General features: G+C 59.2%; 1 protein-coding gene across 6 annotated transcripts; it reads left to right on the top strand.

Moving 5' to 3' along the window:
- The first annotated feature begins 128 nt into the window (after positions 1-128).
- DYRK1B (dual specificity tyrosine phosphorylation regulated kinase 1B) lies at positions 129-8,669 on the top strand. Of its 6 annotated transcripts, none has more exons than XM_069549082.1 (12): positions 210-408; positions 2,442-2,605; positions 3,615-3,734; positions 3,825-4,013; positions 4,379-4,526; positions 5,398-5,684; positions 6,369-6,515; positions 6,602-6,742; positions 7,032-7,067; positions 7,152-7,347; positions 7,732-7,838; positions 7,934-8,669. In XM_069549082.1, the coding sequence occupies exons 2-12, from the start codon at positions 2,543-2,545 to the stop codon at positions 8,303-8,305; spliced, it is 1,806 nt and encodes a 601-aa protein (XP_069405183.1). In that variant the 5' UTR covers positions 210-408; positions 2,442-2,542; the 3' UTR covers positions 8,306-8,669. The 6 variants fall into 6 exon arrangements, with proteins under 6 accessions (XP_069405182.1, XP_069405184.1, XP_069405183.1 ...); XM_069549079.1 differs by lacking the exon at positions 210-408 and adding an exon at positions 973-1,179; XM_069549081.1 differs by having other exon boundaries at positions 129-408; positions 7,032-7,347.
- The last annotated feature ends 2,756 nt before the right edge of the window (positions 8,670-11,425 follow it).

The raw sequence follows: 11,425 nt of genomic DNA, 5'->3' as shown, positions 1-11,425 counted from the left end.
GTCTATTCACAGGGCGCTCGCACGCTCTGTCCACTGGCCTGGTGGTGGGGGCGAGTCCTCCCACCCGGTCGCACTGCGCACGCTCCTCTCTTAGCTGCCTCCTGCGCAGCCGTAACTTGGACTTCGGCGCTTGGGCGGGGTCGGTAGCTCACTGCGCATGGATCCCAGTAAGGTTCTTTGAGCGCAACCGCGGAGCGCTGCCCTGGGTCACGTGAGGGGAAACAGCTTGGGGGGTGGGGGCGGAGTCCGAGGCGGGGGGGGCCGGTTTGTTGTGGTCGCCATTTTGCTGGTTGCATTACTGGGTAATCGGGGCCCTGGCTCGCTGCGCTCGCCGGATATCTTCAGCCTGTGGGCAAGACTGAGCTCGGGCTTCCCGAGCAGCTTGAGTTCCCTTGCCCGCGCCCTCAGGTAAGGACGCGGCTCCTGGGGGACAGCACGCGTTCTCGGGGAGGGAGGGTAGTCTGGGACCCGCCCTGCCTGCGTCGCCGCGAGATTTAGCACGAGGTCGAAGGAGGAGAGAAGGGGGGCGGCGGGCAGGTGCAGGCCTTGCCTGGCTATTCATAGTCGGATTCCTGGAAGGGGCCGAGCCGGAGGGAGCAGTCTTAGGAGGGGGTAGCGGGGCCTCGCTCCCGCCCTTTGTTTGGGCTCGGCTCCGCTGGCCGCATCGTCGTCGCCTAGCAACCGCCGTCCTGCGCTGTGATTGGTTGGTCTCTTGGCAGCAACGACCAATGGCACGGTTGTTGCCATGGTAGGTGTGGACTGCCAAGTTCGGTCCGGCCCCGCCCGCCTGGGCTCCTCTGGCCGGGGCTGGCCTCCAGGGTGGGGGGCGGGACGCAGGGGTCCCCTGGGGAGGGTGGCTGCGCTGGGCGGGGCCGGCGGGGCGAGGGTTAACTCGCCCCTCCCCCGTCCACCTGCTTTCCCCTTCCCCCGCGTGCCCCGGGCTGACCCTAGTTTCCTTCTCTCCCCGCCCCTGGCGGCGGCGGCTGCTGCCTGCTGTTGTCACCCACCGGGCCGCCTGTCCCGCTTGCCCTCCCCGCCGCGGGGCTTGCCGGGCCGGCCGGGCCGGGACAGGCGGCTGTCTGCTCACCACAGCCACCACCGCCATGCTGGCCGCTCGCCCACCCAACTGGGGGCCCCATCGCGCTCCAGCCCCCCGTGGGCGCGCCAGCCCTGACCCGGGTATGGGGTGGAGGCTGGGAGAGAGGGTCCTGTTGTGGGAGGGGCCCGGGGCAGAGATTGCTTTGTGGGGGAGCTCCAAGAGAGAGGAGGGATCGTGGAGTGGCAGGGCTTGGCATGGGAGAAAGGATTGACAGGGGAGAAGGCCCGTGGGGAGAGGAGTCTGGTGTGGAAGATACTCTGGAAGGGGAGAACTCTGTGATATTTGGCGAATTTGGCTCTGGGGGACTTCTAGGAATGGGCACAGCTGTGGGTTGACCCTGGTGTGAAGGAGTAACTGGAGAAAGGGCCCTGACAGGAATATTGGTAGCGAGGGTGGGGGTAGGATCCATGGTAGGGGAGAGAAGGACGATCCACTCTAAAGCGCCGATAGAAACGCCTCCCCCTTGCTTCCCAAAGGAGTGGCCCTAGTGGGGGAGGGGGGAGCAGCTTGGAGTAATGTGGAGAAGGGCCCTGGTGTAGCATGCGGGAACTGGATATGGTTTGGGAAATTACTGGGGGGGTGGTCCCTGATGTGGGAGGAAATGATATGGAAGAGGTCTTGGCACTAAATGGGGAGGGTCCTCTGAGAAGGGTGTACCCTGGTGGGTGAGAATGCCTTGGGGTTAGGACTCTGTTACAAAGGGGTCCTTAGATAACCTTGGTGTGGTTGGGAGCTCCCTGAAGACCCTGGTGTGGTTTTAGGGGCCTGCAGAGGAGTCTGCTGTGATTTGGAGGGGGCCGAAAGACTCCCCTGTGGTTTGGGAGGGAGCCTAGAGTTCTCTGGATTGGGGGACCTACTGGGAAGGGTAGACCTTGAAGTGGAGGGACCGTCCTGTGGTAAGACAAAGTCCTGACGCTCCCAGACTACAGGAGGGGCCCTGAGGAGAGCCATACGTAGAAATGGGGAGGAGAGTGTGAACCCAGCTCCCTGTGCTGCCTGCGGTTTCTCTCTTCTCTTCCTCCCCCCAATTATTCATGTCTTTCTGTCCTTTCCTGTCACGGCTCACATCCCTGCCTGGCTCGCGATTGTTCCCTTTCCCATGTTCCCCTCCCCGTGCCGCCTGCTCCATGTATCTGGTCATCATTCGCGGGGGCTCTGCTGTGCCCCCCACCGCCACTTCTCTCTGTCCGCTCTTCACTGCCACCTGTTGACCCCTTGCACCCTTTTCTCCGCACTCTGTGCCCCGCCTTCTCTCTGCTGTCCACCTCTTTCCCGCTTGGCACTGGCCAACACATCCCTTTGTTCCATGTCCCCCCTCTCCCCCCACCCTGCCCCCTCTCAGGTCTCAGCGGCGGTGGCAGCCGAGGTGCAGGATGCGAGAAGGCGCCCCCCAGCCGGGCTCCCGCTCCAGGCCTCGCTCCCCTGCGGCCCTCTGAGCCCACCATGGCTGTCCCACCAGGCCATGGTCCCTTCTCTGGCTTCCCGGGGCCCCAGGAGCACACGCAGGTACGCGTTCCGCTGGCTCCTCACCTACCTGGGGGAGGGGGAGGCTGGGATAGAAGGGTCTTGGGGCCAAAAAAGATGATGTGGTTGCCCGGGACGGTCTGCCGGGCGTGAAGGGCGCCGTGGAAGTGGAAGATAGAGAAGAGTCGCCGGAGGAGTCGGGATTTGGAGAGCCTGGGTTCCAATCCAGGCACAGTGGTTATTCCATAGGATCCCCATGTTTCAGTTCCCTGTTCTGTCAAATAAGACCCGAACCCTTCCTCACAGGGTTGTTGTGAAGATTAAACAAGTTCATAAAATGCAATTGGAAATGCTGAGAACAGTGCCGGGCACATAGTAAACACTCAGTAAATACTCATTAACGAAAAAAAAATCCAAAGTGAAAGATCTGGAGGGGTTCAAAGGGAAGAAGCTTGAGTCTGAAGGATTTTGGAGCCAGCAGGGCCTGGGGGTGCAGGGTTAAGACCTTCAAGGGTAGACTGAAGACTGGGCTGTAGAGCTTGAAACGGGATGGAGTACGAGGATCCGCGATCCTCAGGGTGAAGAAACCGGGCAGAGAGGCACAGAGAAGGGGTGCAGGGTCGGAGTGGGGAGGCCCCAAAGGGTGAGGATAAAACAAGATAGGAAGCCCCTCTGGGAGGGAGTCCCTGGATGGATGGTCTCCACTGAAGGATGGGGAGGGTCAGAGCCCAGGTTTCCAACCTCTCCCCCTGAGGTTTAGAAAAGAATCAAGGTATGTGATGAAAGGTCAGGGGTAAATCATTCACTTCGTGATTTACTCAGCAAATTGCTTATGAATACCCACTATGTGCGAGGCCCTGCTCCAGGCTCGGGAGAGAAGTAAAGTCTCTGTCCTTTGGGAGTTTCAATTCTAGTGGGGTTGTCAGACAGTGACCAGATAAATAACCCATGTGGTAATGGTGAGCCAACAGCCCACAGAGTTCGCCCCCTCGAGGTAGGGGTGGAGGCCCTCCCTCAGTGCCCACCGACTGGTCACCCTGCCTGTCCCCAGGTGCTGCCCGAAGTACGGCTCCTGCCGCGGAGGCTGCCCCTGGCCTTCCGAGACGCGACCTCGGCCCCGCTGCGCAAGCTCTCCGTGGACCTCATCAAGACCTACAAGCACATCAATGAGGTGGGCAGAGGAGCAGGGATACAGGCTGGGTGCAGAGGGGTCCTGACAACCTGTCACTCACCACTCCCCGTCTCCCGGCTGGCTGGGCAGGTGTACTATGCGAAGAAGAAGCGGCGGGCCCAGCAGGCGCCACCTCAGGACTCGAGCACCAAGAAGGAGAAAAAGGTCCTGAACCACGGTTATGACGATGACAACCACGACTACATCGTGCGCAGCGGCGAGCGCTGGCTGGAGCGCTATGAGATTGACTCGCTCATTGGCAAAGGCTCCTTTGGCCAGGTGCGGGATGCCCCTCACCCGACCCTGATCTAGGGGTTGGGAGGTACGGGCGCCCCCTGGTATTGACCCACACAGCCGGTGGGTTCGGTGGCTTCGAGCTCCGTGCTGGGCCTTGTCCCAGCGCAGTCAGTTGATTACTTGTGCCTCAGTTTCCTTTTCTATAAAATAGTGCAAACAACAGGACTCCCCACATAAGGCTGTGTCCCATGTTTACACTAGTGTCTGACTGTGGGTGACTCCAGTTTTGAATGAGTAGTATTACAGATGGCGATACCGGTGGGTGTCCTTGCTGGAGAGAGGGGTAGTCCTTGGCTCTGTTCCCTGTGCCCCCATTCCCTCACTTTGTGACCGGCCGGTGATCACAGGTGGTGAAGGCCTATGACCATCAGACCCAGGAGCTGGTGGCCATTAAGATCATCAAGAACAAAAAAGCCTTCCTGAACCAGGCCCAGATTGAGCTGCGGCTGCTGGAGCTGATGAACCAGCACGACACAGAGATGAAGTACTACATAGGTGAGGCCTGGGTCAGGGCTGCTCGGGATGGGCCCCCCCCCCCCGCCCCACCTCGGTTCGGCCAGGGGCTGGGGTCTTCAGGGCAGGCTTGCCACTTTCACAGTATCCTGTTCACATGAGAATGCTGGTCAGTTTATTGACCAGCTCCCTAAGGGGTCAGGTGCTATTGTAAGAACTTTACACACATTATTAACTGTTGAACCGTCATCACAGATTACCCACAGTTTGGAAATGAAAAAACAGAGGCAGTTAGGTGCCATCACTTGCAGCAGGTCACGACGTTTGCACTCAGCAGTGCTATCACTTGACCAGGCAGTGACCTCCAGAGCCTTTACTCTGTGAGCACCTTTGTCCTCTTTGCTGTACTGATTCCTCTTAGAAAAATCAAGTAGATTGAAGGAGTGTGTTTCTTTTAAAGGGAAGATACACATCTTTACGGTAAATGGACAGCGATTTCCCCTTGTCACAAAAATAAACAGAACTGAGACTAAAAAGTGTTGTAAAATGAAGTGTAGGACGGTGTTAAAAACCCATCAGCACCAAATAGAAACTTTATCTTTGGTTTAATCACAAAGTCTGACAGAGATTTGTAAAGAGGTTAACTTCCTGTAAATGAAATTGTGGACATAGGAAAACGTTCTCATTAATAGAGAATCCCATGGTCGGAGGAGCCTGGTGGGCTATAGAGTGGGACACGACTGAAGCGACTTAGCACGCATGCACCCCGCACGCAGAGCACACTCCAGTTTGGTCTATGCTCGAGAAGCAGACACAGATCCAATGCCAGCCTCTCTCTGTGACTGTGGGCCGCTGGCCCTCGCAGAGCCTCAGTTTCTTCTTGCTCGGCCCGTTCCCGCCCCCTTCCCGGCAGTGCACCTGAAGCGGCACTTCATGTTCCGGAACCACCTGTGCCTGGTGTTCGAGCTGCTCTCCTACAACCTGTACGACCTCCTGCGCAACACGCACTTCCGCGGCGTCTCCCTCAACCTGACGCGGAAGCTGGCGCAGCAGCTCTGCACGGCGCTGCTCTTCCTGGCCACGCCCGAGCTCAGCATCATTCACTGCGACCTCAAGCCCGAGAACATCCTGCTCTGCAACCCCAAGCGCAGCGCCATCAAGATCGTGGACTTCGGCAGCTCCTGCCAGCTCGGCCAGCGGGTGCGGCCCGGCCCCGGGGGCAGGGCTCGGTTTGGGTGTGGCTCGGCTGTGGGCGGGGCCAACTGGCGGCCTGGGTCCGCGGGGCGAGGCCAGGCGGGGATAGCCTTGTCACGTGCAGCCTGATACCTGAGCTACGGTGCTTGGGATGGGGCCAAGAGGGAGGGCCACCGGGTTTTACTTCCCAAAGGAGAAGGGAGAGCGGAGCCTGAGGGAACAGGGCCAGTTTTGAGACTGCCAGATTGGAGAGGGGGTGGGGCAGAGGGGTAGTTGGGTGGCTGTGAGCCTGAAAGGCTGTGGCGCTTTGCAAAGTTTTGCTTACCCTGTGCTCTTAAAGCTGGGGATGGAAGGGGCGAGGCTCTTCAACTTTGCTGCTAAGATGATGCTGGTAGTGGCTTGAAAAGGGTCTAGTTTGGGAGGGTGGGAAGGGCCTAGGTTTGCCGGCTGCCAGCCCCTGGTGACTTAGAGGGGCTCAGGACCAGACTAGGCCAGCAGAGAGCCCTGAAGCCGATGAGTACGATAGTGGTGGTGATTCCAGGAAGCTGGTGCTGATAACATGAGGGTTTGGCGCCCCCTGTCCCAAGTGTTGGGGGCAGGAGGCTTGACCTCAGTCGGCCCTCCTAACTTTGGGGCTGTTCTCATAGCAGAGGCTGGGACCTCTGATGGTTGCCCTCTCCCCTCCTCCAGATCTACCAGTACATCCAGAGCCGTTTCTACCGTTCGCCCGAGGTGCTCCTGGGCACTCCCTACGACCTGGCCATTGACATGTGGTCCCTGGGCTGCATCCTGGTGGAGATGCACACTGGAGAGCCCCTCTTCAGTGGCTCCAATGAGGTGTGCTCCCGAGGAGGGGGTGTGCTCCCGAGGAGGGGGAGGAGGCCCGGCCGGCCCAGTGACCCTGACGGCCCGCCTGCTCTCAGGTGGACCAGATGAACCGGATCGTGGAGGTGCTGGGCATCCCGCCAGCCCCCATGCTGGACCAGGCGCCCAAGGCTCGAAAGTACTTTGAGCGGCTGCCTGGGGGCGGCTGGACCCTACGAAGGACAAAGGAACTCAGGAAGGTGCGGCCCCTGCCCCCATGCCGCTCCTCCTACCCCGGCGGCCCCTCACTCTCTCACACTTGGGGCTCCCTCCTCCGTCTCCCCGCTTCCTCTCCCTGTGTCTTTCCCTGTCTGTCCTTTCCTTCCTCCCCCGCCCACCCCCTCTCGCCTCCTACCCACCGCACAGCTCTTCTTAGCTTCTCTCTTTCCACTTTCTCTCTCGTGCCTCTGTTTCCCCGTGTGTGTCTCCCTGCCCCTCCTGCCCACTGACGGCCACTCTCTTGCCCCCCCTCCCACCTCCCCCTGCCAGGATTACCAGGGCCCCGGGACACGGCGGCTGCAGGAGGTGCTGGGCGTGCAGACGGGCGGGCCCGGGGGCCGGCGGGCGGGGGAGCCGGGCCACAGCCCCGCCGACTACCTCCGCTTCCAGGACCTGGTGCTGCGCATGCTGGAGTATGAGCCCGCCGCCCGCATCAGCCCGCTGGGGGCGCTGCAGCACGGCTTTTTCCGCCGCACGGCTGATGAGGCCACCAACACGGGCCCGGCGGGCAGCAGTGCCTCCACCTCGCCCGCACCCCTCGACACCTGCCCCTCCTCCAGCACCGCCAGCTCCATCTCCAGCTCCGGTGGGTGCTCAGTGCCGGACGAGGGGTCGGGTAGCTCTGATCGGGCCGTGTGGGGCGTGGGGGTGGGGGTGGGGAATAGCTTTGTCACTGGCCCTTGGCCTAGAGCTTTGAAACTATGAGATCCTGAACTCAGCAGTGGGTGGAACAGGGGAGCGCAGACGATCCCTGAGCGTCTCTCTGAACCTGAGCTCAGATCTCTAGAACTTGTTTTGACTCTTTGACACCCAACTGAACCCTGACCCCTAATCTCACTTGTGTCTGATCTTTGAATGGGCCTGGGCCATGAACCAGACTCAGCCACCTGAAGACCAGCCGCCGCCGCCCCCCCCCCCCCCCCCCCCCCGCCTTTCCTTGCTAAGCCTCTCTCTTCCTTGGCACTTCCAGGAGGCTCCAGTGGCTCCTCCAGTGACAACAGGACCTACCGCTATAGCAACCGATATTGTGGGGGCCCTGGGCCCCCCATCACTGACTGTGAGATGAACAGCCCCCAGGTAATGGGGCCTTGGGGACTTAGGAGGAGGGTGGTGGGCTGTCTGGGGCTTCAGAACCCAGGTCTCCATCACCCACCGTTGCTTTGCTCCTTTAGGTCCCGCCCTCCCAGCCGCTGCGCCCCTGGGCCGGGGGGGATGTGCCCCACAAGACACATCAGGCCCCTGCCTCTGCCTCGTCACTGCCAGGGGCTGGAGCCCAGTTACCCCCCCAACCCCGATGCCTTGGTCGTCCCCCATCACCAACCTCACCACCACCCCCGGAGCTGATGGATGTGAGCCTGGTGGGCGGGCCCCCAGACTGCTCCCCACCTCACCCGGCGCCCGCCCCCCAGCACCCGGCTGCCTCAGCCCTCCGGACTCGGATGACAGGGGGTCGTCCACCCCTCCCACCCACTGATGACCCCGCCACCCTGGGGCCTCGCTTGGGCCTCCGTGGTGTACCCCAGAGCACGGCAGCCAGCTCATGACCCTGCCCCCTCCCTGGGGCCCCTCCTGAAGCCATACCCCCCCATCCGGGGGCCCTGGGCTCCCATCCTCATCTCTCCCCTTGACTGGAATTGCTGCTACCCAGCCGGGGCGGGTGAGGCCTGCACTGATTGGGGCCTGGGGCAGGGGTTCAGGGAGAGGGGTTGAGGCTCACCTCCCCACTAAGGACTGGACCCTTGGCCCCCTCTCTCCCCTTGTTTTCTATTTATTGTACCAAAGACAGTGGTGGTCCAGTGGGGTGGGGGAGATCCCTCTCACCCCAGGGCCCTAGGAGGGGTGGGGGCAGGTAGGGGGAGATAGCCTTGCTCCTCCTTGCTGTACCCCCCAGTAAAGAGCTTTCTCACATGCCCGCCTGAGCGTTTGCAGGCCCTTGGCTCCCCTCACCCCGCCCTCAGAGGCATGGGGAACGGTGTTTGGGGAAGGGGTGCTAGCAGAGCTTTGAGGTTGGGGTGAGGCCCCGGTCCCTGGGGGAGTTACAGCACAGACATGTGGCTGTAGGAGGAGTGGGGCTGTGGAATCCTAAACAGCGATCCTGGATATGCTCCTAGCCCACACTGGCCTTTTCTCGGATAAACTGAGACCTTGAAAGGTAAAGGGCCAGCTGTCTATGGGGAACGGTTCTGTCCTGATAAGCCAGGGTTTGCGCGGAGTCTGCACAGGCGTGGCTCATTCTGCCAGGCGTTCAGTAGGTGCTGAGTGCATGTAGCAGGCCTTATTGGTGCCATCTGGGGGATGGCAGGCAGCAATGGGAACAGAATTTACATACCCCCCATCCCCCACCCCACTCACACACGCACACGTCTTGTGTCACTCTTTGGAATCAGTGCTGAGCAAAATATTTTAGATTCTCAGGCAAAAAGAAATTACCGGGGTTCCAGGTAAGTGGGCCTATTTCCATGGTAATTTGGAAACGTCTGTCCCCCAACCGGCCAATCAAGAGCCGCCAGTTTCAAAGGATACTGGTGCGCGGCGCTTTCTGGGAAATGGCGTTCTTGGCACTCCTTTTTCCTGGTTTTCGTTGCTGAACTACAGAGCCCAGAGTTCTTTTCGCTCACGCGCATAGGGGCTTCCCAGGCAGCCAATCGGCAGCCAGAGACATCCAGGGCCCGGATGCTGGAGGCGGGCAGTAGAGGAGGAGAAAGCAGTGATTGGGCGGTTTAGGCCAGTCACTCCCGAGCGTTGAGTTCTCCAGTCTTGCTGCAGGTGGGTTGCGCGCTGTGCTGAGAGAGCATGCAAGTTAGGCGGTCGTGATCACGGAGCAGGAGGTAAGCAGGGAGGCCCGAAGTGGCCCCACAATATGGGGCATTGCTAGCCGCTCTGTTGGGTCCGGCTCGCGGGAAGCCCCAGTCGGTAGGAGAGACGGGCAAGAGCCCCGTCATGGATCTGCATGTATTCGCTAACGGAAGCCGCTTGGAACGCGGAGAGAACCGGCCCGGTGCCGGCAGGGAAACCTTCCTGGGGATGGAAGTGCTGTCTGAACTGGGACCTGAAGATGGAGGAATGTTGGGGGTGGCAGTGGTGCGGCGGAATGACTTGCGCGAAGGCAATGATGAGAAATAGGTGTGTGAATGAATCGCAGGTGATTCGTGTTAGTGGAAATCTTATTAAAAAGGGCTGTGTGAATTAGGTCTTGGAGGATTTTGTTGGCTCTTTAGGGAGTTTGGACTTTGTCCTGAGGGCAGTTGGGAACCTCGGGGTAATTTCCAGAAGGGAAGGGACCCAATTTGCTGCCAGCTGCCAGAAGAGATTGACGGGAGAGACTAGGGTCTCGGAGCCCAGGATGGCAGCCTTGGTGTCCTAGGCAGGAGATGCCAGGGTTGTACCATGACAGGGCCCTTGTATGGGAGGGGAGGATGAATGTGGGTGGAGGTGACTTCCAGAAGGCTGAGTTCACAGGCTGTGTGAGAGAGGGATCTCTCTAGCATTGTAGAACAGATTTTGGCATATCAAAAATGCTTAATAAAAAGTATTTTTTGAATGAATTGCCATAGGAAGAAGGTACTACTATGATCTCCCTTTTGTAAATGAGGTTACTGATGGTAGAAAAAAAATAACTTGCCCAAGATAGGGTTTCCCTGGTAGCTCAGCTGATAAAGAATCCACCTGCAACGTGGGAGACCCCCGTTCGACTCCTGGGTGGGGAAGTTCCCCTGGAGAGGGGATCGGCTACCCACTCCATTATTCTTGGGCTTCCCTGGTGGCTCAGACGGCAAAGAATCTGCCTGCGATGCGGGAGACCTGGCTTCCATCCCTGGGTTGGGAAGGAGGGCATGGCAACCTACTCCAGCATTCTTGCTAGGAGAATCCTAATGAACAGTGTTATAGTCCATGGGGTCGCAAAGAGTTGAACACAACTGAGCAGCTAAGCACAGCCCAAGATTACATGGCTAGGAAGTAGAGGGCTCAGGATCTGTGAGTGAACCACTGACTTAGCAAGGGGCAAGATGAGCCTCAAGACCTCACAGGAGTCAGATCATGTATGTCCTGTAAGGAATCTGTGATGAGCGTAGAAGTCTACCCAGAACCTCTCCCTTGACCTGTTGATTGACTGCCAGCATACCTCCTCCTGGATATCTAGAGATATTGAACACCCAATCTTTTCCCCAAAATGTATTCCTCTCACATTCTCACTAAATGTCAGCTCCATCCTTGTAGTTATTCAGATCAAAAGCTTTGGAGTTGTTTCGACTCCCCTCTTTGTCTTATACCCTAGTCCAGTCTATCAGCAAATACCCTCAAAGTATATTCGGAACCTGACCATTTCTTCCCACCTCCACTCCTGTCGCCCTGGCCCTGTCCACACTCATCTCCTGCCTAGACCATCAGTGGTCTCCTTGCTCCCCGCTGTCTGTTCCTCACTTGCAGCCAAAGGGACATTCTGAAAGCCTGCATCTGGTCACATTCCCCTCCCCGCTTTTGATTCCGTGTGGCTCTGTCTCACAGAAGGTAGAAACCACATTCCTCTCTGGCTCGCAAGGCCCTGCATGCTGTGTCCCTGTTACCCGTCTGAGATCGTCCGCTCCCCTCGGCTTGTTCCTTCTGCCCCAGCCATACTGGCGCCAGGACCTCTGCACGTGCTGTTCTCTTACCTCGAACCCTCT

Source organism: Ovis canadensis, chromosome 14, assembly GCF_042477335.2.
Source record: "Ovis canadensis isolate MfBH-ARS-UI-01 breed Bighorn chromosome 14, ARS-UI_OviCan_v2, whole genome shotgun sequence".
In the NCBI taxonomy this organism is placed as follows: domain Eukaryota; kingdom Metazoa; phylum Chordata; class Mammalia; order Artiodactyla; family Bovidae; genus Ovis; species Ovis canadensis.
This window is presented reverse-complemented; position numbering and strand designations above follow the sequence as displayed.

Coding starts and splice junctions, on each gene's coding strand:
- DYRK1B (XM_069549078.1), top strand. CDS start 1,104: ATGCTGGCCGCTCGCCCACCCAACTGGGGGCCCCATCGCGCTCCAGCC. Junction 1,180..2,441: donor GCGCGCCAGCCCTGACCCGG/GTATGGGGTGGA, acceptor GCCCCCTCTCAG/GTCTCAGCGGCGGTGGCAGC. Junction 4,527..5,397: donor AGAGATGAAGTACTACATAG/GTGAGGCCTGGG, acceptor CCTTCCCGGCAG/TGCACCTGAAGCGGCACTTC.